Genomic DNA, 26,499 nt, shown 5'->3' on the forward strand with positions numbered 1-26,499 from the left:
ATGTCACAGTTCACATTTGTTTATATTGTGTAGGTATTAACAAATAATTGTAGTTATTTTTAATATTTCTGTCTTTTAACCTTTATACCAGAATGAAATGATTGAAACACCACCATATTACAGTATTGGAGTATTCTGAATTTGACTACATACTTTCCTTTACCACTGTGTTTTCATATTTTCTTATGTTTTCATGTTACTAATTAGTGTCTTTCATTTCAGCTTCAAGTACCCCTTTCAGCATTTCTTATAAGGTTGATCTAGTGGTGAGGAATTCCCTCAGCTTTTGTTTCTCTGAGAAAGTCTTTATGTTTCTCTGAGAAAGTCTTTATCTCTCCTTCATTTTTGAAGAACAGCTTTACAAGATAAAGTATTCTTGGTTGTTAGTATATTTCTTTTCAGCACTTTGACTATATTATCCCCTTCCCTTCTGACCTGCAATGTTTCTGCTGAGAAAACCGCTGATAGCCTTACTGGGGATTCCCTTGTATGTGAAGAATTTTTTTCTCTTGTTACTTTTACATTTGTCTCTGATTCTAGAGAGACGTATTGTAATCTGTCTTGGAATAGAAGATCTTTTCCCTCAGATTTTGGAAGTTATTTCTTTAAAAAAGGTTTCTGTCCCTTACTCCTTCTCTTTTCCTTTTGGGACTCCAATAATCATAGATTGATTTGTTTTTCTTTTAGGATCCCATGACTCACATAGGCTTTCTTCTGTTTTTAACTCCTTTTTTCTTTTTGCTCCTCTGACTGGATAATTTCAAATTACCTGTCTTTGAATTTGTTAGTTCTTTCTGCTGCTTGGTCAAGTCTGATATCGAGGCTCTCTGTTAAATTCTTCATCGTATTTTTCAGCTCTTGGATTCCTAGGTCTCTGCCCCCTCAATGGTTTCTATTTCTTTGTTGAGCTTCTCATTTTGTTCGTGCATTGTTTTTCTAATTTCACTTAGTTGTCTATTTGTGTTTTCTTGAAGTTCACTGAATTTTTTAAAGAGGATTATTCTGAATTCTTTGTTAGACAGTTAATAGATCTCCATTTCTTTAGGGTTAGTTATTGGAGCTTTATTAGTCTCCTTTGGTGGTGTCATGTTTACCTAATTTCTTGTGATTCTGTATCCTTGAATTGGTATCCGCTCATTTGAGAAAGCAGTCTCTTTTCCAGCCTTTACAGGTTTGCTTTGGTGGGAAAAGACCTTCACCAGTCAGCTCAGCTTGGGATTCTAGATGGGCAGGTGGTAGCAGCCTCGGGCAACCATACTTGCTCTCAGGGTCTCTAATTGGATGGGGCCACTGCCTGTGCTCTGAGGCGGTGGGGAGGGTGTCACTGTTCTGCAGTCTGGTGGGCCTGGTGGCTGGGCTCTACATTTGAGCAGAAACACTGGCTGGGATATGCATTCAGGCATGGTTATTTGCTGGGCTCTGCAGTCACCTCTGGTTGGGCAGGTTATGGCTGTGTTCCCTGGCAAGGCAGGGCAGTGATGCTGGTTACACTCCTCAATTGAGCAGGGCCTTATGCTGGGCTCTGCAATTGCCTCTGGTCAGGTGGAGCCCCAAGCTATGTCTCCTGGCTTGATGGAGCCCTTGGCTGGATTCTATATCCAGTCAAATTTATGCTATGATCAGATCGGGCCTCACGCTGTGCCCTTTGATCACATGGGACTGCAGGTGGTGCCTCAAATTTGGGCAGGGCTGCAGGCTATGCTCTGCGATGGGGCAGGCTACTGGCTATGCTCTGCTGTTTGGCAGTGTCTCTTACTGGACTTTCTGGTGAGACACAGTTGCCAGCTATACCCCATAGTTGGGTGGGCCTGGAGGTTCTGCTCCACAGTTGGACTGGGTTGCTTTCTGGGCTCATTGATCAGGTGGAACCACAGGCTATGCATTAAGATTAGGTGGGGTGGCTGGCTGGATGCTCTGCCTGGGTGAATCTACGGATTATGTAAGCTATGCTGTGCTGCTGGACAGGGCTGTAGGCTGGGCTCTGAGGCTGCCCAGAGTCACTGTTTGGGCTACCTGGCCAGGCAGAGCCAGTGGTCATGTTTCACAGTTGGACGAGGCTGCTGGCTTGGCTCTCTGCCTGAGTGGGGCTATAGGATGGGCTCCAGAGCTGTCCATGGTCTCTGGTTGTGCAACCTGGTGAGGTGGGGCTAGAGGTTATGTTCAGTTGATGGGTGGTATTGCTAGCTCTGCTTTCTACCTGAAAGGGGCAGTAGAATGGGCTCTGTGGCTACCTTGAGTCCTTGGCTACACTTCCTTGTCAGGTGGATGTGGAGGCTATGCTTAGCAGTTGGGTAGGGCTATTGCCTTGCTTTGCTGCTGAGGCAGGCTGTAGGATGTGCTGTGCGGCTGCTTGGCGTCTTTGGCCAGGCTTCCTCTAGTGGGACTGGAGGCTATCCTCAGCAATTGAGTTGAGCCCCGCTGCCTTGCTTCTCTGTCTAGGTGGAGCTCTAGAATGAGCTCCTCTGCCAGGACTGCCCTCTGGCTGGGTACCCAAACCAGGCAGAACTGCTAATCAAATTCCTTGGACAGTTGGGGCCATTGGCTCAATTCTGCAAACGATCAGAGCTGCTCGTTTAGGATCTCTGCTCAGCAGGAACGGAGATCTCCACCAGGAACAGAGATCTCCACCACTAGCAAGAACACAGTCGTCCAAGATCTTGCACTTTCTGCTCTGAGCCCCTTGCCCCTCCTCTATCTCTAGCTGACTTTCCCAGTAATCCCCATGAGGCAGTACTTAAGTGGACCTCCCAGGAAGCATCCAGAATTCTGGGGAAGCTTGATATCCACCTTGCCCTCTCTTTTTCCCACTGGAGAAACTGTAGGGCCTGGGACACCCCCTCCATGCAGCACTGCGCTCACCTCGGGGGGGGGGGGAACAATGTGGGCAAAGTGAAACTGCTCTTCTTACCCTTCTAATGCGGTTTTTCTGGGGTTTTGTGGTCAAGGGCAAGCTTAAGTCTTACCCTGTGTCCTGGGCGCTTTATAAAGGTATCTCGTCTATGGAGAGTTGCTAGTGGCCCATTCCCTGAGGGGGACCAAAGTTTGGGAACTTTGCCATCTTTCTGATGTAAGTCTCCTGATTCCAGTTTTATTAAACCATGGTTTCATGCATTTTGTCTAGATTTTCAGTTGTTTCAGGAATAATGGTAAATCTGAATTCTGTTATTTCATCTTAGCCAGAGATGTCCTATCTATCTTTTACATAGTGAGTGTGATTCTTAAAAAATATCAAATTCCCCAAATATTCAGACGAAAAGGCTGTTCTTATAAATTAGCTCTTCTGGATGGGGTTTGGAAAGAATAGTCCTTAGAGTGTGCTTTTCTTACATTGGCTTCTCCATTACTTTTCTTTATCTACAGTTTACCCACCGTTGAATTAGATTATTGTATATAATAATGTAATATAAATCACTAATACATTTATGTTTTATTAGAATTAGATTATATTTATTAGGTTGGTGCAAAAGTAATTGCGGTTTAACAGGTTAAAAATAATTGCCGCAATTACTTTCGCACCAACCTAAGAGTACTTAACGGAAATCTGCTGAAAAGATCTTATGATATTTTTCACACTTGTTTTCCCCTAATGTTATTCCATCAATATATGAAGAAATGAGGTAAAGGAGAACTTAGACATATCTTCCTGTTGTCTGAAATTTTGTGTCACTAAAGTGTATTCTAGAAAAGGACATCCTTGTCCTGTGGCATATTGCTGCCAAAATAAGTTCCAAGAGGTGATAGTTTTATTCTGTTTTCAAATTATTTCTTAGAAACATGCCATCTAATTCAGAAGGAGATTTAAGAACCAAGTTTTAAAAACTATAACCAGGAAATGCCTCATTTATGAATGTATACACATTTGTGTTCATAAATTGGATAATTGTACACCTACCAACTCTATTCATTTTATCATTATTCACTTTGTGTGTGTAAAAATGAAGGCTTTTTAATTCAAATTCTGTAGACTGGGACACTTATGATTGGAGTATGGTGATTTTTCATGCTTCTGTTCAATGTTATTGCATACAATTTCATATAAAATCACAATACCTTATTTACTCTGGTATAGCTATAACAAGAGCTTTCTTACTAAACATGTATTCTGAAGTGTAATAGGTAATTCATGGTTTGGCTTTATCTGTTGTAAAAAAATGTTAGAAAAAGTATTTTAAAAATCTGTATTAGAATCTGCATCAAAGGACTAAGTTGACGTCATTTTTTTCTCTTTCTGTTCAGTACCTTTACAATGTTTATGCTTTATCCTATAGCTTTGGAAAGACAATTTTATTTGGTCTTCTAATATATTTATGGTTCAGTGACTTCTTGAGTTACCAATAAATATGTTTTAGCATGTAACTTTAGTAAGTATGTATTTTGTTGCATAATTTATAAGCTAAACGTTTACATTTTCTACCCTGAACTACAGGATACCAGAAGGCCCCATTGATCAGGGGCCAGCTTCTGGAAGGGTTCGTGCTTTAGAAGAGCAGCTTGTGAAGGCCAAAGAACAGATTGAAAATTATAAGAAACAAACTAGAAATGGTAGGTGATTATACAGTGTTTTTCCTCTTCAATATATTGATATTAGCACAAATAATTTAAAATTTCCTTTCACCAAAATGTTGGAAACGCTGGTACTCTCTATTCTTTGACTGCAGGTCTGGGGAAGGATCATGAAATCCTAAGAAGGAGGATTGAAAACGGAGCTAAAGAGCTCTGGTTTTTCCTACAAAGTGAATTGAAGAAATTAAAGAATTTAGAAGGAAATGAACTCCAAAGACATGTAGATGAATTTCTGTCAGATTTGGGACATCATGAAAGGTAGTATTTTTACTTTACATTTCATTTGGGCTTTAGTAAAGATTACGCTCTAAGAATGGGAAACTGAAACTTATTTAATCAATTTACTTTGGTAAATTCCCTGCTGAATAATAAATGATACCTACCATGTTTAGGAACAAGAAAGTACCTGAATTCTCAAAGGACAATAATTGCCAAATGTAGTTCATCAACTGAAATATATCACTGGAAGATATTATTTAAAATATGTTCCTAGAAACCTTTATACCCTAAGTAAACTTTGAAGGTAGTGGTCAGCCAACATTACATTGAAATATCTTCCTGTAAATTTTCTTCATGTACAATCAATATTTGAAGTGGAGTGTGTAGTTTTATATTTAGTACATTAGAACTCATACTGAGGCTGATAGTTACATTTCTATTTCAAATATTAAAAACGTTAACATAGCCTCTTTTTAGGGTTTTTAATTAAAGGTTAACAGGTTTTTGATAAAAAGGAATATTCTATTCATTGATCTTTAGTTTAGTTACTAGAAAAAAGAACCTGAAATCTACCTAGTTAAATTTGTTTCATTTGTTTGCACGTTTCTGAAAATATGCAGTTTATATTCCATAGAAAAGAAAATATTTTATTGTTGATGTGTTCATGCAGAACAAGATGTATCTGAGAATCAGACAGTGAAACCTGCCCTTAGGTCTGTTACATTTACAAGTCTATATTTCCAGTAGAATTGTAATGGCTATTACTGTCTCATTAGTGAACAATAAAAGAAAAATTGTTGGATTAACACAACCTACCACTATATAGAGGAAAAGAATCACACCACAACCAAGAGATTTTGAAATATTGCTCTGCTGTTTTAAGTGAAATTACATATAAAATTTATCAGTTTATTGGAATCATTTTAGCATTAATGAATCTACAGAAATAAGATAGTATAAATTTCAAGAGGCATTGAATTATTAGGCCACATATTTGGCAGTCCCTTTGAAATTTTTAGCCTAGTTTGCAATCAAGCCATAGTTAGATGAGTAGAACAAATGCCGACTAAGTCTGTCCTTAATGCTTGTTTACCTTAAAACTGATTCTAGGCACTGCGATTCTGTTCATTGGAGCTGTATGCTTGTGTGTTTTGCTTGTTGCAGTTTTATAGGAAAATCCAACTCTGAAGAGGATTTGAGCTGAGTATAGACTATGTGGTATTTAAAGTAGAATTTTGAATGTTGATTTCTGATGGAATGTTTAATTTTAAAGTGTGAATGATTTAATTACTTGAGAATTTAATTTTCAGGTCTTTTCTAAATTTAATTATTTAAAGAATTATTTTCTGCATATATTTTGTTACTATGTGTAGAAACAATGTACAAATATACACATGAAAAAAGTCCCTGAAAAGTTGATGTAAATGAATGTTAAATTTTTTGTAAGTTGAATTCTATTTTAAATATGATTCCTGATACTACCTCTTAGGATATGTTAAATAATATTTCACAGAAAATAAAAATGAAAAGGTACACAAGGTACATAAGTTAATTTATTTTGTCTTCTGCAGAAATTATAATGAACTTGGAATTCAACTTTACAGGGTAGTAATTTTAACTCTAGGCAGCCATATTAGAATGTAGTGGTACATTCTAATCTGTAAAGCACGATCAAACATTAGAGAAATAACCTTTAATGAATATACAAATAGAGATGATTTCATATGATTCATATGAAATAATGCTGTCTCACTGGTAATTTTCAAGATCCTTAAGTGTAAGAGTTAAAATGTTTATATTTGCCCCTGTTTACACAAAAATCTTTGTTTCATTTTTACACTGTCCAAATCAGAGTGTCTGGGTTGGGTTGTCTCTGGACTGAAAGCTTGTGTTCTCTGAGAAATCAGAGGTTGAGTCTATCAGTTTTCTTGTTCAGATTTTCCTATGAATCACTTTTCCCATTGTTTGGTTCAGAAAGACATCAATTATAGGGAAAAAACTTATGGGCTTTTGTTTCTTCCGAAGGGGTTTCTTTCTTTCTTAGAACTTGTCTGGTAGAAACACTGATTCTCTTTTTTTTTTCTTTCTAAGTCAACTTTATTATGGCATAATTTATATATGATAAAATGTACATATTTTAGTCTATAGTTCTATGAGTTTGGGCAAATGCTCACAGTTGTATAACCACCATCACCATCAAGATACAGAATGTTGCTCCTACCCCAAGAAATTTCCTCATGCCCCTTTGTAATCAGCACCTCCCCCTCCCTACACCAGCCCCTGGCAGTCACCAGATCTGTTTCCTAGCCCTATAATTTTGCATTTTCCAGAATTTTATGTAAATGCAGTTATACACTATGTAGTTTTTTGAGTGTGATTTCTTTCACTTGGCATAATGCATTTGAGATTCACAATCTCTGTTGTTTTGTGTATTAGTAGTGCATTGCTTTTTATTTCTAGGTATTATTCCATTGTATGGGTGTATCACAGTTTATCCATTAAACAGTTGAAGAATGTTTGGGTTGTTTTCCATTTTTTGGTGATTATGAGTAAAGCCACTGTAAACATTAGCATACACATTGTTGTGGAAACATGTTTTCATTTCTTTTGGATTGATACATAGGAGTGGGGTTGATTGGTCATAAGCAGAGTATATGTTTCACTTTATAAGATACTGCTAAACTTTTTTCCAAAGTGAAGGCACTGGTTTTGCATTCTCGCCAGCGATGGATGAGTCCCAGTCGCTTTATCCTTGTCTACACTTGGTATTGTCGATTTTTACATTGCCCCTCCCCACACAGCATTCTAATAGGAATTTAGTGGTATGTCATTGTGGTTTTCATTTGCATTTCCTTATTAGTGAATTTAGAAAGATCATTTTGAGAGCCACGAGAAGGAAAACCTGGTACCAGGGCATTAGACGTATTTTTCAAAAGTTTAAATAAATGATAATGAGCTTTTGGATCTGGGTAGCTGCACTAGGGGTAGAGAGAAAGGATTAAACTGTGAAAAATAGAAACTGCAGACTTGTGTTGACAGATCTGATGTAGGGGGAAAGATGAGTCAAAGTAACGGAGTACTTGAATTTTACTAGGACGATAGCTTTTATAAATGGAGATTATTGTTTCTTATATACTCATTTGGCTTTTCTCCCTGACAAATTGTAATCTCCTGAGGACTGGAACTCTAACTTAAACATTTCTACCCTACATTGCTAAGCACTCATTACTTAGTCAGCCTTCAGTAAGTTAATGTCTTTTTTATTGGAAAAGGAGGGGCCAACTATCTGCATTCTTTGATTATTTCACACTCTACTTTGTGCCTTTTTGTAAGAACAAAGTCTTATTCCATTGAATTAGTTTTGAAAATTATGCAACTAAAGAAAATTATGTAATTGTGGTCAAAATATTCTCCTGCAATTGAGAATCCCAAAGTTGTGAAGGGCAAGTTACAGGAGAAAAGTCATTTACCCCTAAATAAAACTGGATGGAAGCTCCAGTCAATTTCAACAGTGGGTTCTGCAAAAGTGAGAGTATTTGTTAGAAGTCAAGGAGTATATAGAAGAGGAAATGGAGGGGGGATCTAAGTTGTTATCAGGGTCATGCTGATAGGAAGCCTGGGATTAGAAGAAAACCTGACATTGAAGGATTTTTATACTCAGCACCCTTGACTTCATGTTTGATTCACTTTGGAGGATTTAAGTGACCCTATATTTAAAAGCAGTCTTAAGACACAGTTTTACATGAATCTCTGAAAATATCAGTGTTTCTGATTTGGAGTGTAATTCTGATACTAAACTAGAGAATGAACTTTCTTTTAATTGAATGTGCATGATTAAAAATACTCTTGCTTACTAAATATATCTAATCATTTGTCTACATTTCATATCACGTTGACTTTAATAAATGTTACTTCCCTCACCTTGCGATTTTCTTGCTTGAATTACATCTGCTTTGTGCAGGCCCTCAGGGAATTTCTTTAACATTTTGAATCAGATATAAACAAAATGCTCTCCTTGAGGTTCTTCAGTGGCATAATTGAGGCAGGGTAGGACATTTTAAAACTTTTGGGCATATTAAAATATGAAAATAGGAAAATTAACAGAAAATACAAAGGACAAAAATGTAGCCCAGCTTTTGAAATAGAGGATTTGTTGTCTGTCATAGCTGGTTTGCTGTCAGACTCAGAGTTACTATTCTTTCTGTTCTACCAATAGTCTTCAGGCATCTGTCTCCTGCTCTGAAATGACTAGCTGGCCTCTGCTGGTATTTTGCCTGGGTTTGTGTTTCTCAGGCATTGACCTGGTCTCATCCCAGGCCTTTAGATTTACCACCCACCAATTATGGTGTTTGATACATTCATAGTCAAAACCAACACAATCAGATCTCCAGCTTTGGGGACATTTCTAGGTTTGACTTCAGAGTGGAGTCACTAAAAACCCAAGCATTTCTGTAGAATAGTTTTCAGTTACGATGTTTCTCAATAATAGGCCACAACAGAAACTTTGGTTATTTCATGTCTTTGGTCAAAAGATGATAAATTTTGCAGGATGGTAACTTCTAAACATTGTTGAATCCTCGAAGAACTAGGTTGGATTTAAGGTCTTTCCTGTGCTTGTCTTCCTTACGGAGACTTCCTTACTGAGAACTGAGACTGTGTCATATCATGGTCTCCAGTGGGGAGGCCAAGAACAAAATGTTTAAAAAGCAAGCTTAATTTTAGTTGACTATTGGAATAGAGTGACTTATATTGAGACTTTGACTGTATTATTATAAAAATTAGTGTGTACCTTTTTTTGGTGTTTGACTTTCTAGTTGTAAGCTTGGTTATTCTACTTTCTTGAGAGAGATTGCGATGAATGTGAATAATTAATTGCCAAAACTTTGTACTACTGTACCTTGGTAAAAACATTCACTTTTATGTTTTTACTCTTCTAATTTATGAAAAAATACAGAGATCAGCTTTCATTCCCAATGGTAAAGGAATGGATTGATTATTATGACATGAAAGCATAAACCATGCCAATTTTTATATTTCAAAGAATTTTCCTCTTTAAATTAGACCGAATCTAGTTTTTACCTGCTTCATGCTATGTAATTATTGTCAATGAAATGTAATGCTGTTTGTCTCTGTGTATGTGTATGTTTGATTTAATAGAAAGCCATACAGAACATGTTGAATTTCCTTTTTTCCTTCAATAGGCATTTGCTAATAGTTGGTTATTCACACTGTACTACATCTCGAGAGACAATACTGCTACTTAAAGTTGAGGCTTGCAACAGATTTTGTGATCACTCCCATTTGATGGGTAGGAAAAAGCAAATGACCACATTTGGATATGATGAAATCTATGACATATAAAAAATAATGAGTGTGATGAGAGTGATGAGTGTGATGAGAGTGATGAGAGTCTTACAAAACTGGGCAAATAATTGAGATAAACTTACATCTTGGCCCTATAACTCAATTATAGTTAAAGCCTTCTTGTGTGTTTCCATGACCAACTCACACAATTTCCTATGCATGGTGCCTTTCCCCCCAGAAACTATAAAAGAATATTGTAGGCTACGTAATAGTCCATAGGGGCCTCAGTTTTCTAATTTTGGAAAAACTTAAAAGTTAAACATCTGTTCAGGGGGTAAGACTGCAAGTTAATTTCTTAAGGAGGCAGCAAGTTGTAGGTTTGATTTTTCCACCTAAAATTTCTCTTTTTTCATAAAAAGAAAATGTTTTGGATCTTAGGTAAGATAATATAAAAAAGATAAAGCATCACATATTAGGCTCTTGCCCTGTTTAAAAAAGGTAAACATGGAACTGGGCAAACTGCAGCGTGTCTTGTGTGTGGATAATGCTGACATGTTAAACATGTGCCTAAAATACTTCACAGGTGTCCTGTTGTTCCAAAGCATTGTGTAAAGCTGTTCCTCTATTATTTGGGTGGACATTCTAAACTGTGGCTATGATTTTAATTTTATTTGTGTATTATTAATAGTTTTGCTTCATTGAAAGGGACTATTATCAGGTATTCTCTGTTAATTGTGTATAGTTTTCTATGAGGGTAAATAAGATTTTCGTTTTTCCTGTGAGCAGCCATTGCTTTGTTACTAAATTGTTTAATATGTAGTTAAGAGAACTGAGGCTATGTCATGTACTCCTGGATAAGTCCCAGTTTTTGAGGACTGGTTTTATCATCTGCTTCATGCGTTCTCACTGATCACTCCACTTCTTCAGGGTGTTATAAGGCACCGGGTAGTGGATCACTTTTCTGACTGAACTTCAGTACCGCATATTACTGTCATCTACACCCCATGGGTCCTTCCTCTGAGATGTTGGGTTATTAGTAGGTCCTCTTCACAAAGTAAAAGCTCTGAAACAACTCTCTGAGGCATGCTAGCATAAATAGCAGTGTCTTAGTCTGTTCAGGCTGTTACAACAAAAGTAACAAAGACTGGGTAGCTTATAAACAACAGAAATTTATTTCTCACAGCTCTGGAGACTAGAAGTCCAAGATCAAGGCGCCGGCAGATTTTGGTGTCTGGTGAGGGTCCTCTTTGTAGTTCATAGACAGCAACTTCTTACCATGTCCTCATATGGTGGAAGGGGCTTCGGAGTTCAGTGGGATTTCAGTGGGCCCTCCCATGGGCCCCACCTTTTATTTATTTATTTATTTATTTATTTATTTATTTATTTATTTATTTATTTATTTATTTTTTATTAGTTTCAGGTGTACAAGACAAGGTAATACTTAGACGTTCATCATTTATATCCCTCACACTGTGAACCCCCCTCCCCCCATCCACTATCCCTCCGACCTCACACCCAGCCATCACATTATATATATAAAATTATAGTTGGCATTCATTAATGTTTAGCTTCTGGTGTGCAATGCCATGATCAGGCATCCACAGTATCTCTGAGGTGGTCTCCCAAATAGGACGCATGTCCATCGGATACCCAACAAAATCTTTACGACATTATTGAATAAGTTCCCCAAATTAATTTTCAGAAAACCCTGAGGCCATCTTGTGGTTACCAGCTGCTTCCAAATCCCTTCACCTTTCCCCTTATCCCCAACCCCCTCTCCCCCCGCCCATCTAACAACTCTCGGTTTTTTCTTTGTGCCCTCAAAACTGTCTCTGATTAGTTCATTCACATATTCTTTTCTTTAGATTCCGCATATAAGTGAGATCATATGGTACTTGTCTTTCTCTTTCTGACTTATTTTACTTAACATAATGTTCTCTAGATCCATCCATGTTGCTGCAAATGATAAGATTTCTTTCTTCTTTATGGTTGCGTAATACTGCATTGTAGAAATGTACCACAGCTTCTTAACCCAGTCATCTATTGATGGGCATTTCGGTTGTTTCCATATCTTGGCTATTGTGTAAAGTGCTGCAATAAACATAGGAGTGCATACTGATTTCTGAATTGGAGCTTTGGATTTCTCCGGGTAGATGCCTAGGAGTGGAATTACTGGATCATAGGGTAGTTCCATTTTCAGATTCCTGAGATACCTCCATACTGTTTTCCATAGTGGCTGCACTAATCTGCAATCCCACCAACAGTGCACTAGCGTTCCCTTTTCTCCACATCCACGCCAGCACTTGTTGTTTCTTGATTTATTGATGATAGTACGATGGGGTAAAGACAGTCTGTTCAATAAGTGGTGTTGGGAAACCTGGAGAGACACATGCAAGAAAATGAAGCTGGACCACCTCCTCACACCATATACAAAAATAAATTCAAAATGGCTTAAAGACTTAAATGTAAGATCTGAAACCATAAAATATCTAGAAGAAAATATAGGAAGAAACTTCATGGACATTACCCGGAGTAAGATTTTCACTGATATATCCCCTCGCGCGAGGGCAGTAAGAGAAAAATAAACATGTGGGATTACATCAAACTAAAAAGTTTTTCCACAGCAAAGGAAACCATCAATAAAACAAAAAGGGATCCTACTGAATGGGAAAAGATATTTGCCAATGATATATCTGATAAGGGATTAATATCACAAATCTATAAAAAACTTACTCAACTCCAAAAAAACAAACAACCCAATTAAAAAATGGGCAGAGGACTTGAGGAGACATTTTTCTAAAAAGGACATACAGAAGGCAAGAAGACATATGAAGAAATGCTCAACCTCACTAAACCATCAGAGAAATGCAAATAAAAACCACAATGAGATACCACCTCACTCCAGTCAAAATGGGCCCCACCTTTTAATACAATCACATTGGGCATTAGGTTTCAATATGTGAATCTGGGGGGGAGACACAGATATTCATTCAGTCTACAGCAAACAGCCACCGCATATATTACGACTTTGTATATATTATCACTAATCATTTTTTAAAAACCTATATGGAAGGTATTATAATACTTACTTTTAAATGAAATAATTTAGTCTCAGAGATGTCAAAATAACTTTCCTAGGACACAAAGCTAGTAAGAGGTAGAGCTAAAACTGGGAAATAGGTCTGTCTGGCTCTAAAAGCTCTTTTCTCCTCTTATTCAGACTTTCTGATTTTGCATATTTACATTGAACAGAGTCAACATTTTTGTACTCCAGACCCCTTACTTCGACATTTTTTGGTGTGATAGGTAAAAGCCCAAGCTTTAGAATCGCATTACTTGGGTTTGATCTCCCACTCTGCATTTCTGAACTTTGTGACTTTGCGCAAATTATTTAAATCTCTCACTGCCTCACATTCCTTATCTGATTTATATGGTAGTTATGAGGATTAAATGAAATAATGAAAAGCATCTAGGATAGGTGTCTGGCCCATTGTAAGAACTTAATACCTATTAATTGTTGTTATTATTTAACATTACAGGCCGGTGTTCTTTAAGTACTTTTTGAACCTCCTGCTAATGTTTTATGTTTTTAATTAATACCATTATTGTAGGTAATTTCTAGAAGTGTATTACGGTGTATTTTATTTATATATGTACTTTTCTGACAAATAGAAATAAATTTCTAACTGTAATTTTCACAAGCAAATAACACATATTTAATAAACATCTCTTAAACTGAAGAGTTAACACAAAGTATAGAGACAAGCGTAGAGAAGGATGAAGCTAGTGTCGTAACTAGTTAAAGATTATTCCCCAAACCTTTCTATCACAAAATTGGATTTGTGAAAGGTAAAAATTATCAACATTATCTCATCTAAAATTTTTGAAATTTTTTTTGCTACTTTTTGTTTACGTACCTATTCAAAGATACTTTATAAACATTTTCTGTGTGACCAGCACTATTCCAAATGATGATTTAAAAGAATAAAAATAAAAACCCTGTTCTCATGGAGCTTCAATTCTAGTAGGAGGATAAAAATAATAAAGTAAGGAAGTAATGATGTATATTAGAAGATGATAATTACTTAGAGAAAAATAAAGCAGAGAAGGAGGAGAGGGAACACCAAGGAATGAATGCTGATGGTGATTGTTGAATTTTCAAGTGAGATAGCCTGGGAAAGCCTTATGGGGAAGTTGACATATGAGCAAAGATTTGAAGGACATTTGGGTCAGCCATACAGATGGGTATTTGGGAAATGAGCATTCGAGGGGAGGGAAGAGCAAATGCAAAGGCCCTGTAGTAGCAACATGCCCGGCATGTTCAGGGGTTGGTGACAGACTGTGGCTGAAGTAGAGTAAGCAGGGAAGACAGTAGTAGGAGATGAAATCAAAAAGGTAAGGGAAGGCCATATTGTCTGGGTCTTTATAGGTCAAAGTAATAACTCTGGGTTTGACTGAGTGAGGTGAACAGCCCATTCAATGTTAAAAGCAAAGGAGTACATTATATGACTGAATTTTTAACAGGATATGGCTGCTGTACTGAGAATGGACTGTAGAGGTAGGCAAGGGTGGAAGCAGGGTGTAGACCTGTTCAGAGGTGACTGTAATAAAATTAAGGTGAGAAAAGATCATGGCTCAGTTGGTGGCTCAATGCTCACTGGTAGAAAGCAGTGCCAGTGGTGATATGTGGTCAGAAATTGACAAAATGTTTGCTGACAGATTGGTAGAGCGTGTTAGAGACAGTCTTGCTTTTTACTTTTTTTTTTTAATTCGTAAATGCAAGTCATGGCTTTTATTTAATACAATGTAAATAAAACCATCTGTACCAGCCCTAAAGTTCCTCTTCCTAGATTATTGGGTATTTTAGTTTACTTTGCAGGAAACCAATCATGTTATAATTGAAAGTACTGATGCTACACAAAAGAGGGAAAGGAAAGTATCTTATATCTTAACATACATTTTAATTAGTTTGGACCAAGCATTGTCAAATTATGGCCCAAGGGCCAAATCTGGCTCATAGCTTATTTCCTGAATAAAATTTTATTTGAGCACAGGCACACCCATTCATTTACATATTGTTTATGGCAGCTTTCTTGCTATAGAAGCAACAGAGGCCCACAAAGCCCAAACTATTTACTACCTGGCCCTTTACAGAAAAAAGTTTGCTGACTCTTGGTTTAGACCATTGTTTAATAAGAGTTATGTCAAAAGTTTTCTCTGATCTTTTTCTAACCACTCAAAGTGTTAAAGTATAAATAGAAAATTTAAGAGGGGACATGAAATGACAGTAGACAGTACAGAACAAAAAAATGTAGTATTCAAACATTGGAATCAAGTTATTTCTCTCCCTTATGTTAATTTAGTCTACCTATTTTTTTTGCCATGGGTATCCACTCTTCTCTGGTCTTTGTAGTACTCTATGTTTGGGAATAAGTGTAGCTGACTGGTCTGGGGGGGTAAACAGGTAGGTTTTTCTCAACAGTAAAAGTTTCCAGTAGGAATGAATCTTGGGTGTTAGAGACTAATTGTTGAATTTCACAGACTTGGTAGAAAATAAAAGTATGGGCATCAGTGTGAGCATCAATCTTTATAAAGAATTGTATTCTTTTCTCATGATTGTGTAATCCTACGAGGAAGTCCAAATAAGTAAGACCTCCAATGTTGTTTGCTTTGATAGGTCTATAATGACAGACCTACACTACCTCAAACAAACAGACGGAGCAGGTGATTGGCGGGAAAAAGAGGCCAAAGATCTGACAGACCTGGTCCAGCGAAGAATAACGTATCTGCAGGTAAGACGGTTAAGAAATAAACTTGAGTGAAAAAAGAAGGAAAATCATAATAAAACTAAGAGTTGCTGTTGGTGTTTAGACTTCTTAGCCCTTGCTTTTTTTTTGTAATTAAAGTTTATTGGGGTGACATTGGTTAGTAAAGTTACATAGATTTCAGGTGTACAATTCTGTAATACACCATCTGTATCACTTTGTGTGTTCACCACCCAGAGTCAGTTCTCTTTCCATCACCCTATAGTTGATCCCCTTTACCCTCATCTACCACCCTGCTCCCCACTTACACTCTGGTAACCACTGAACTATTGTCTGTGTCTATGAGTTTTTGTTTCTTCATTTGTTTGTCTTGTTCTTTTGTTGTTTTCAGTTTTATATACCACGTATCGGTGAAATCATATGGTTCTCGACTTTTTCTGTCTGACTTATTTCTCTTAGCACGGATGAATCTTGAGATTATAATGCTAAGCCCTTGCTTTTTGAGAGTATTTACTCACTCATTTTACATATTTATTCAGAAAGACTGTTGTGTCTTGAGTGTAATACAAAGAAGGCTAAAAAAGTCCCTTGCCCTATGGAGGGCTACTTCTGACACACACACACACACACACACACACACACTCACCGCCCCTACAGTGCAAAATAGAATGTGCTATGTTCTAGACAAGAGATATAGATGAAATGCTCATTGGAGGAAGGTGTCAGGGATAGCTTTGTAGAAAGGGTATTATTTGAACTAAGCTATAAAGGATAACCGGGGGTGGCCGGTTAGCTCAGTTGGTTAGAGCGTGTTGCTGATAACACCAAGGTTGCTGGTTCTATACCCACATGGGCCACTGTGAGCTGTGCCCTCCTTAAAAAAAAAAAGGAAAAAAAAGCCTCTGACAGGCAATTATAAATAAATAAATTAATTAATTAATAATCAGGCAGGATTTAGATGCACAAACATGAAGAACACACTGGCTGAAGAATATGTATGATGTAAGTAATGGTCCGTAGCTGGGAAAGAGCAGTACAGGAACCCAGTGAGAGATGGGATGTTTTAGTTTGTCTGGAGTTTTGGGCTATGTGAAAAGGAGGGATGGGACATAAGCTGAAAAAAGGTAGTTTTGGGAATTAGATTGCAGAGGTCCTTGGGCACATGTTAAGCTTTATGGTGTATAAACAGTAAGTGGTACTGAAATATTTATTGCATAAAAATCATTATAAAAACAAATAGGAAATAGAAATTAAGGGTAAACTCCAACTTTCTTTTAAATTTATTCTTTTCATTTTTTGGTGTTCTCTTCTGGTTATTAATATATGTACCCAATCTTAAATGTTTGTCTGGATAGAATTGATTTACTTTTGATTTTTTTTTTTTTTTGTGTGTGTGTGTGTGTGTGTGTGTGTGTGTGTGTGTTTGCTTCATCTGCTGTAAGCTCTTTTTCTATTTTGGAGTTACAACCTACTTTTGAAATGTTTTTACACATAGGAATGGCATGATGAGAGTGGTGCATTAGTGATATTAATCTAAAAATAGTATTTTGGTTGAACTATGTTAGTATTGGAAGAGACTAGAAACAAGGATACCATTTAGGATATGAGTACCATAAAGCAGGTGAGAAATAGTGAGGTGGGTGGCAGTTTGCATTGGAAACGAAGAGGCACATTTGAAAGAGGTTGAGAAGATAGAATTGATAGGCCTTTCCAAGTAGGTGAAGGCTGAAATGACTGAGATAATGGAGGCATCATTACTGACAAGGAACTTAGAGTAGTCTTTAGAGAGAAAAACAGTGAATTAGTAAGTAGAAGTCTTCAACACACAAAAAGTTGAAATGACCATGCCTATTCTTTCTAATACTATTGATGGTACACTTTCTGTGTGCAATCACTCTTCTTTCAAGGTTCCAGTGTCTTATAAAAGCAAAATAATAGCCAGTGCCTTGGTTCTGTATATTTTAAGGTACACATTTTCTTATACTTAAATAGAAAAAAATAGAAAATCAAGTGTTTAAAGAGATCATTAAAAACCAAACTGATCGTGGCATGCTGTCTTGGTCTCATACTCCCGTGGCCATTCATCAGAGGTGTCTGCAGAATGAGAAACACTTGCCTCCTGGAGGGAAGAGGTAATTATCTCCTATCAACTAGAACCTCATTCAATGAACTATAAACAGCTGGTGGTGCAGAACTATCATCTTCATTTAAAATGGAAATAACTTTGCTTTCTGAGTTCCTTCCATTTCTACATATTCATTACATTTTCACCCAACAAAAATTATATTTAAACTATGATTTAGTCATAGTTCAGCTCTCCACACTATAACAACTATCTGCCACCTGCTTCAGTATTTATTTTCCTCTTGGTTTTTAACTGGCCAACTGCTTTCACCTATAGTGCAAATTTGACCCTCTATATGCTGATTTCTCTTGTTCTGTATAAGAGGTTTCACTTGAAAGTCATGCGAATGATTTAAAACTAATTGGCTTTTTAATCTTTTAGGCTATAGCAAAACAGCATTTCACTTGGACCTTAAGTTCAGTTTCAAATATTATTATTTAATAAATTATTACTTTTATGCTTTTTTTCCATTGAAAAAGAAAAAGTGATTTTTAATATTCAAGAAGATGGGGAAAGTCTCAGTAAAAAAACATATTTTAGAAAACTATTTTTATTTAATTATTTAATGTATTCATGATCATTTTTTCTGTCCAGTCTAAAAGTTCTTTGAAGTCAAGAACTATATTTTTAACATTTTATTTGTTAGAGGTTAAAGATGCCACTCACTCTGTCATGTGGGGTCTTTGGTCCCATTCCCCGCACAAGAATGCCAAAAAGAAACACCCAAGGGAGCCAGGGGGTTCTTACCACTATTTCTCGCTGGCTGCTGGGTTGGAGACAGAGGAAGCAGGAGCCACACGATCCTCAATCTGCTGGCCGCTTCTCTGCCAACCAACCAACGAACCAGCACAGCCACAGCAGTTATATCAGTGGCTAATGGCTAACTGGTAACAGCTGATGGCCAGCTAGTCACAGCTGATGGCCATCTACTACCCAAGCCAGCACCTTTCCACGAGAGGCCAAGAGCCTGGAAACTGCTTTCTGGGACTCTGTCCCCACACACTCTCACTCTTCATTTTCTCTGGATAGAGAATGTGTTTGTAAGGAATGCTTTCTCTAACTGGAATATTTATTTCCAGTATATTTTTAAGGACAACAGCTACTTTAAAAACAATGATTTGTCACTGGTTTAACAAAATGGAGTAGAGAGTTTAATCAAAAGAGTGGAGCTATTTGTACAGATTTTTAAGTGATTATTACATTGTTTGTCCATTACAACTTTTCTTGGTATTCAAATCTATTGGTGTTCCCATACTGTTACTTTAAGTGAAGTATTAGTGTAAAAAGGCTATTTAAGCAACTTAAATTCTGAAAGACTTCCAGGGGCTTAGAAAATTAGTATAGTAGGAAATAAAGCTAAAAACTGAGGTAAAGAAAAGAAATCATTGACCTTTGATACTTGTATTCAAAATAAAAATAAACATTTCATGTAACTTATTAGTGAGATTTTAGAATGCTGTCCTTGTTTAGCCCATCAGCCATCACTTATATAAAAGAGGACAATAATTTGTATCTGAGTAGGGAATAATAGGAAAGATATAATGAAAGCAAATGTTTTAAATATTTTAAACCTGTTTGGGAGACTTTAGTCATTTAAATACCTTATTGTATTCCTGACAAATAATTCAGACTTTATAATTTACTTTCAGTGATTGGATTGGGTAGTTGAAACATTTTCAGTTTTACTAGATTTTTACTCATACTGAAATTTATCAGTTCTCATAATAACCAACAAGCATTTTTTTAAATTCTGATTTGTTTAAAATGTAATGCAAAGCCTAGTACAAAGAAAACAACCTAGAGTAAGCCTCTGTCTTAATCAACAATAGGTTTCACTTTAAATCTAAGCCTTTCTTTCTGCAATCCTTTGAATTGAGCAAATATCATTATGTCTCATGAAAATCCTGCTTGTCTCACAGTCATATAGTTCAGTTCAGTTTGGTTTCAACTTTAGATTTCTATTCATTTATCCTGTACCTTAGTATTACTTGGGAGAAGCAATTTCACAAAACATAACTGGAAAATAAAATGGTACTTAGGGCAGGCAACTGGACTTCAGTGGGACAAAGTTCCATAGTTCTCTTAATTAAAATTATTTTCTCTTTAGAGTTGAAGGCCCTATGGCATAGTATAAAAAGCCTAAACTGACTAAAAGATTATATTAGTCTGATTGAGGACAATCCCTGCTATGCTATTAGGCTCAAGTAGAATGGATCAAGTAATCTTTTAAGGTCTTATAGTCTTTATATATTTATCTAAAAAGTTCTTCATCCATAAAGTGAACATGTAACGTTGGGTTGTTTTAAATTCCATTTTGTGCTGATGTTTATTTTTGTGCTATATAAATCATAGCAAATTGAGAAAGTGCTATTATTTATATTTCTGTAGTTTCTGATACTGTATTCAGGCTCATTTTAAAAACTGCACATTGATGATATTTTTGTTATGAGTCCACATTTTAGCATAATGTAAGTCATTTTTATAGACTTGAATGACATGGAAGAAACTCTTTTCATTATGGTTATTAGAATTTACTTTGTAGTTTCTAATTAGCTCATATTAAATTCTAATCAGCTCATATTAAGTTTACAATGAAAGACATCACAGTACTTTAGTTTCTTGTTTGGTAAAGTTGGAAATTGGCAACTATGATAGAGAGCTCCTAGTTAGGGCATATAGATTATTCCCAGTTTAACTTGAAATTATTGGTCTTCTGATACAGGATGATGTTTTTCCTGCCTCGCCTCAAAGTTGACATTTTAAGCAAAATTTAGACCATGTCAGGTGGAATCTAAATAAAGTATATAAAAAGTAGCAGTAGTAAAAGATTGTTGTTTGTTTTGGGGGCTTTGTTTTATTTGTTTATGCTTTGAATAGGACTTTTATTGGAAATTGGTAGGTTAATAGTTTTCCTTTTTTTGAGAGAGAGAAAAAAAGATGTGAAAATGGAGAACAACTATTTTGTTTTTTATATGGTTTTTCTTCACTTACAAATAATAGTGAAACAATTACAAATAATTACAACTTACAAACAATTACAACTAATTGGAGAAATAGCAAATTTCTCTTTTCCTATATGGATTCTAGTGACTGTGGATGGTCTTTGAAATGGAAAGTGGTCAGGTCATACAAGGAATGCTTTCTTGAAGCTATTAAACATGTATTTCAGATTATGGAGAGAAGTCCTCCATCCATACAAGATGTGTCTGACCCCATTATTCTTGGACAGGAAAAATTCTTTAAAATAAATTTAAGGCCCAAATATGAGGTCTGACAATTGAGATCGAGAACTCATCCTAGAAAAAGTGCTATGTACCTCATTGCTGAATATCACTATGGTCACCTTCGAAGTACTCCCTTTGGGAAGCTATGCACCGATGCCAGTACCTAGTCCACCCTTCAAAGCAATTTTGGAACTCTCTTTCTGGAATGGCCATCATAGCTGTCATCATATTATCCTTGATGTCCTGAATGCCATCAAAATATCTTCCTTTCAGTATTTCCTTTATCTTCGGGTAAAGAAAGAAATCATTGGGGACCAGATCAGGTGAGTAGGGAGGGTGTTCCAATACAGTTATTTGTTTACTGGCTAAAAACTCCCTCACAGACAGTGCTGTGTGAGCTGGTGCATTGTCGTGTGCAAGAGCCATGAATTGTTGGCGAAAAGTTCAGGTCGTCTAACTTTTTCACGCAGCCTTTTCAGCACTTTCAAATAGTAAACTTGGTTAACTGTTTGTCCAGTTGGTACAAATTCATAATGAATAATCCCTCTGATATCAAAAAAGGATAGCAACATCGTTTTGACTCTTGACTTGGACTAACAGAACTTTTTTGGTCATGGAGAATTGTCTGACTTCTATTGTGCACTTTGACGCTTTGTTTTAGGGTCGTATTGGTACACCCGTGTTTCATCACCAGTGATAACATGGCCCAAAACATCATTTTGCCTCTCCAAAAGGTCTTGGCAAACTTCGACTCTCCTTTGCTTTTTTGTTCATCAGTGAGTTTCTTCGGGACCATTTTTGCACACACCTTTCTCCTGCCAAGATTTTCAGTTAAGATTTTCCTAACTGTTTCTCTTTTGATGTTTACTTGGTCTGTTATGCTTCTCACAGTCAGCCAATGATATTGATGCACAATTCAACGAATTTTTGGAATGTTTTCATCAATTCTGCTCATTACTGGCCACCCTGACCTCTCTTCATCAGTGAGCATTTAATCCATGTGTACCCTGCCATTTTCTTCATGGCATTATCCACATAAACTTGGACTAACATGTCCCTGATTTAACTTACACTCTTGCCAAGTTTAACAAGAAATTTAATGTTTGTTCGTTGCTCTAATTCAAGTTCAGACATTCTCGCGATGGTACACAAAAACACGCAACAATAATGAATGCCACTCAGCAAGACAATGCCACACGTCGATACAAACAGCTGTGAGACACTGATATACCAAGGTGATGAAACCTTACCGAGCTGTTTGTACGGTGCTGCCAATGTAAGTGCATGATAACAAGTTCACAAACTTAATGATCAGACCTTGTATAACTGGAAACTTTGTCTGTTAGTGCACTGACCGTGAGCTCAAACCAAGCATCAAGTGTTCTCAAAGTTGTGAAGTGTGTTCTACCTACCTAGTGATTCAGATAACTATTGTATTTTTGCCCAACAGGGATGAGAACCAAAATAACCCCAGAGGTGATAATACCTAACTCATTAGGAATAGTCATTAGCTTAGCTGTATTACGATATTTATTAAATGGTTAAAAATACCTGGAGTAGGGAGAAGCTTTCAGGACCTTTCCCTGTTTGAAAGAAATATTTAGCTTGGGATAAGATCAAATGGAGAAAAGCGAAGTTTCTGAGAACTAAGACCAAAGTGTATACTAAGAAAGAGAATATCTTTCCCAAGATCAAAAATGTAAACAAGTTCAATGAGGAAAGAACAAAAAGTGGTAAGTGGATATGGTGGCGATGATGTGTGTATGTTACATGCCTTGAGTTGTTTGTAACTCCTGGTGACTCCATGAATAGGGGATGTCCACAATTTCAGCTTCTCTAGACTTACTCCTGAGCTGCTTTGATGGAGTCAGTCCATCTCATATTTGTTCTTCCTCTTTATCTGCTGCCTTCTATTTTTCCCAGCATTACTGGTTTTTGCAAAGAACCCTGCCTTCCCTGATGTGCCCAAAGTAGGGCAGCTTCAGTTTCTTGATTTTTGCCTCCAGTGATGTTTCAGGCTTAATTTGCTCTAGGACCTACGTGTTTGTCTTTCTGGTGGTCCAGGGTATCATAGAGCTTTTCTCCAACACCTTGTCTCAGATGACTCAAATTTTTTCCTATCAGCCTTCTTCACTGTCCAATTCTCACATCTGTACATTGTAATTGGGGATATGAGTGTGTGGATGATCTTAGCCTTGGTCTCTATTGACACATCTTTGCTCTTGGTGATCTTTCCCAATTCTTCTATTGCTGCCCTTCCAAGTCTCAGCCTTCTCTTGATTTCCTGGCTGCAATCTCCATTTGAATGGATGACTGAACCACGGTGAGCAAAATCTTTAACAATTTCAGTGTCTTCGTTGTCTCTGTTAAAGTTGTGTGTTTCTTTTGTAGTCGTGATTTTTGTCTTGATGTTCAAATGCAGTTCTGCTTGACACTTTCTTTTTTCGCTTTAATCAGAAGTTGTGTCAAATCATTGCTGCTTTCTGCCAGTAAGATGTTGTCATCTGCATATCTTAAATTATTGATATTTTGTCCACCAATTTTCATTCCTCCTTCCTCTGAGTCCAGCCCTGATTTTCATCTGATGTATTCTGTGTACAGATTAAACAAATAGGGGAAATAAAATGTACCCTTGTCTGACACCTTTGCCCTCATATTCTGTCCTGACAGCAGCTTCTTGTTCACAATACAGGTGACAGATCAGGACTATCAAGTGCTGAGGCGCACCCGTTTCTTTCAGAGCAACCTATAGGTTTTCATGATGGACACAGTCAAAGGCTTTACTGGAGTCTGAAACACAGACTCATTCTGGAATTCTTTGGAGCACTTCAGTAACCAACAAATGCTCGAGTTAGATCTCGAGTGCCTCTTCCTTTTCTGACTCCAGCTTGAATATCTGGTATTTCTTGCGCAATATAAGGCAGAAGTCTGTTTTATCGCCTTGAACATCTCTTTACTTGTGAAATGAGAGCAATGGTCCTATAGTTACTACACTTCTTGGCATCTCCTTTCTTGAAGATTGGGATATATATTTGAACGTTTCCAATCTGTAGGACATTTTTTTGTTTTTCATATTTTTTTGACATATTCTTGTGATGATTTTGACAGATTCAGCCTCTGTGACTTAAAATAATTCTATCAGTATCCCATCTACCCTTGGTGATTTGTTTCTTTCCAATCCTCTCAGGGCAGCTTTCATTTTGTAGGCAGCTCTCTACAATTACAGGTTCTTCCTTATAGGAATCTTCTGCAAAGGTAGCTGTCATACTCTTGTCTTTTCTGTATAGGTTTTCGGTATACTGTATCTGCCTTGTCTTTCTTTACTTCTGATCAGACAGTGTGCTTCCTTGGTGGTCTTTCAGCATTCCTAATCTAGGTTTGAATTTCCCTTACATTTTAAAAATCTTTTGGTAGAGTTCTCTTGTTTCTCCTTTTTTGTTGTTCTCTTTTAAGTTTTCTTTATCCTATGCGACAATGGTTGAAAACTGCATTCAGGATTCTAACCCTGCTCTTCTCATCTTTTACCTTTGTCTTTCGCCTGTCTTTAACAAATTTTAGTGTTTCTTCTGCCATTCATCTCAATTTTTCTTTCCTTTTTATATCTGGCGTTGTCTTTTCACCTTCTTCCTTAATGATATTCTCGTTTTAGTCCATAGTTCTTCTGGTTCTCAGTCAATTACGTTTAACAGTGTAAATCTGCTTTTCATGTGGACTTTAAGTCCGTCAGAATTGTTACTTACATTATATTTTGGCACTACTATTTTTTCAGCCCTCTTCTTCAACTTTTCTCCAATGTTTGATATAAACAGTTTATGGTCATGATGACAACCTGCTCCTGGTCTTGTTTTGGCAGAGAGAATTCTGCTTCTCCACCTCTTGCTTCCAATTACCTAGTCTATTTCTATATTGGCCATCTGGTGGCAAGGGTAGCTTTCATGAAATGAAAGAGGAGACTGCTCCACTAGAAGCTGATGAAGGATGAAGGTTGCAATAGGAAGTAAAAAAAAATTTATTAAAAGTAGTTTTCTAAGCATTATAAAAACTGCATTATCTTGAATTCTTATAGGTTTTATAGAACCCTTGCATATTTGAGCATAGCTCTGATTTAATTGTTTATTCGTTCATTTATTCACCAAGTATTTGGATGTACTGGGCGTTGTGTACATTGCTAGGGGTATAGTCATAAACCAAACAGACACAGGATGCTGTCTGCCCTCAGGAAGCTTAAAGTCTAGTAACATTCTAAGTATCCCTGAATTAATTACACACACACACACACACACACACACACAGACACACACACACTCAGTTTGGTTTAATCCCTACAGTTCTTTGTTTTGATATTTGAATTTCTGATTCATTATTTGGATCTTTTTACTACTTCCCCTATCTCTAGTACACTAATTTTTCCTATAGGCTACTTTACCGCTCCTTTTTAAAAAGTTTTTATTATGAAAACTTTCAACATATATAAAAGTGAGAGACTAGTGAACCCCTGTGTACCCACTACCCAGCTTTAACAATGATCAATTGATGGTCAATTTTATTTCATCTATACTGCTACCACTCCTTACTGTCTCCAGGATCATTTTGAAGCAAATTTCAGATATTTTATTGTTTCATTTGTAAATATTTCAGAATTAATTTCTAAAAGATAAAAATACTTTTCCAAAACATAACCACTTAATATTATCACACCTAAGCATACTATAAATATTTCTTTGATATCATTAAATAACCAGTCATTGATCAAATTTCCGTAATTGTCAAAAATATTCCAATGTGCTTTTAAAAACATTATGTCTAGAGGGATTCTGACAAGGTGGCAGAGTAGGAAGAACCAGAACTGTATCTTCCCACCATGACAACAATGTCCTGGCAGAAACTGATGTAACTCTTTTGGAACTGGAGTCTATTGAAGGCTTGCGACATCCAGGGGAAAGCTTGTATGTTAATTGCAGTTAATTTTGGTCAATTTCCACTCTTCTCACAGTAACAGCCATCTGTGTATATATTCCTGAAATGCAAGGATGGTTCAACATACAAAAATTGATCAATGGGATATGCCACATCAACAAAATACAGGAAAACACCACATGATCACCTCAATTGATGCAGAAAAAGGATTTGACAAAATTCAACCCCTTTTCATGATGAAAACATTCAACAAAGTAGGACTACAAGGAAACTACCTCAACATGAGAAAAGTGTGGGGTTTTTTGTATATTGATTTTGTATCCGACAACTTTGCTAAACTCACATATTAGTTCTAATAGCTTTTTTGTATATATCATCTACA

General features: G+C 36.6%; 1 protein-coding gene across 2 annotated transcripts in view; it reads left to right on the plus strand.

Moving 5' to 3' along the window:
• Positions 1–26,499, plus strand: part of FUT8 (fucosyltransferase 8) — a 207,073-nt gene that overhangs the window by 123,871 nt on the left and 56,703 nt on the right. For both annotated transcript variants that reach the window (XM_081049403.1, XM_081049404.1), the window contains 3 exons: positions 4,427–4,542; positions 4,659–4,821; positions 15,764–15,878. In XM_081049403.1, the coding sequence (XP_080905529.1) occupies positions 4,427–4,542; positions 4,659–4,821; positions 15,764–15,878 (394 nt within the window). The remainder of the gene's footprint in view (positions 1–4,426; positions 4,543–4,658; positions 4,822–15,763; positions 15,879–26,499) is intronic.

Source organism: Rhinolophus hipposideros (assembly GCF_964194185.1).
Source record: "Rhinolophus hipposideros genome assembly, chromosome: 5".
Lineage (NCBI taxonomy): Eukaryota > Metazoa > Chordata > Mammalia > Chiroptera > Rhinolophidae > Rhinolophus > Rhinolophus hipposideros.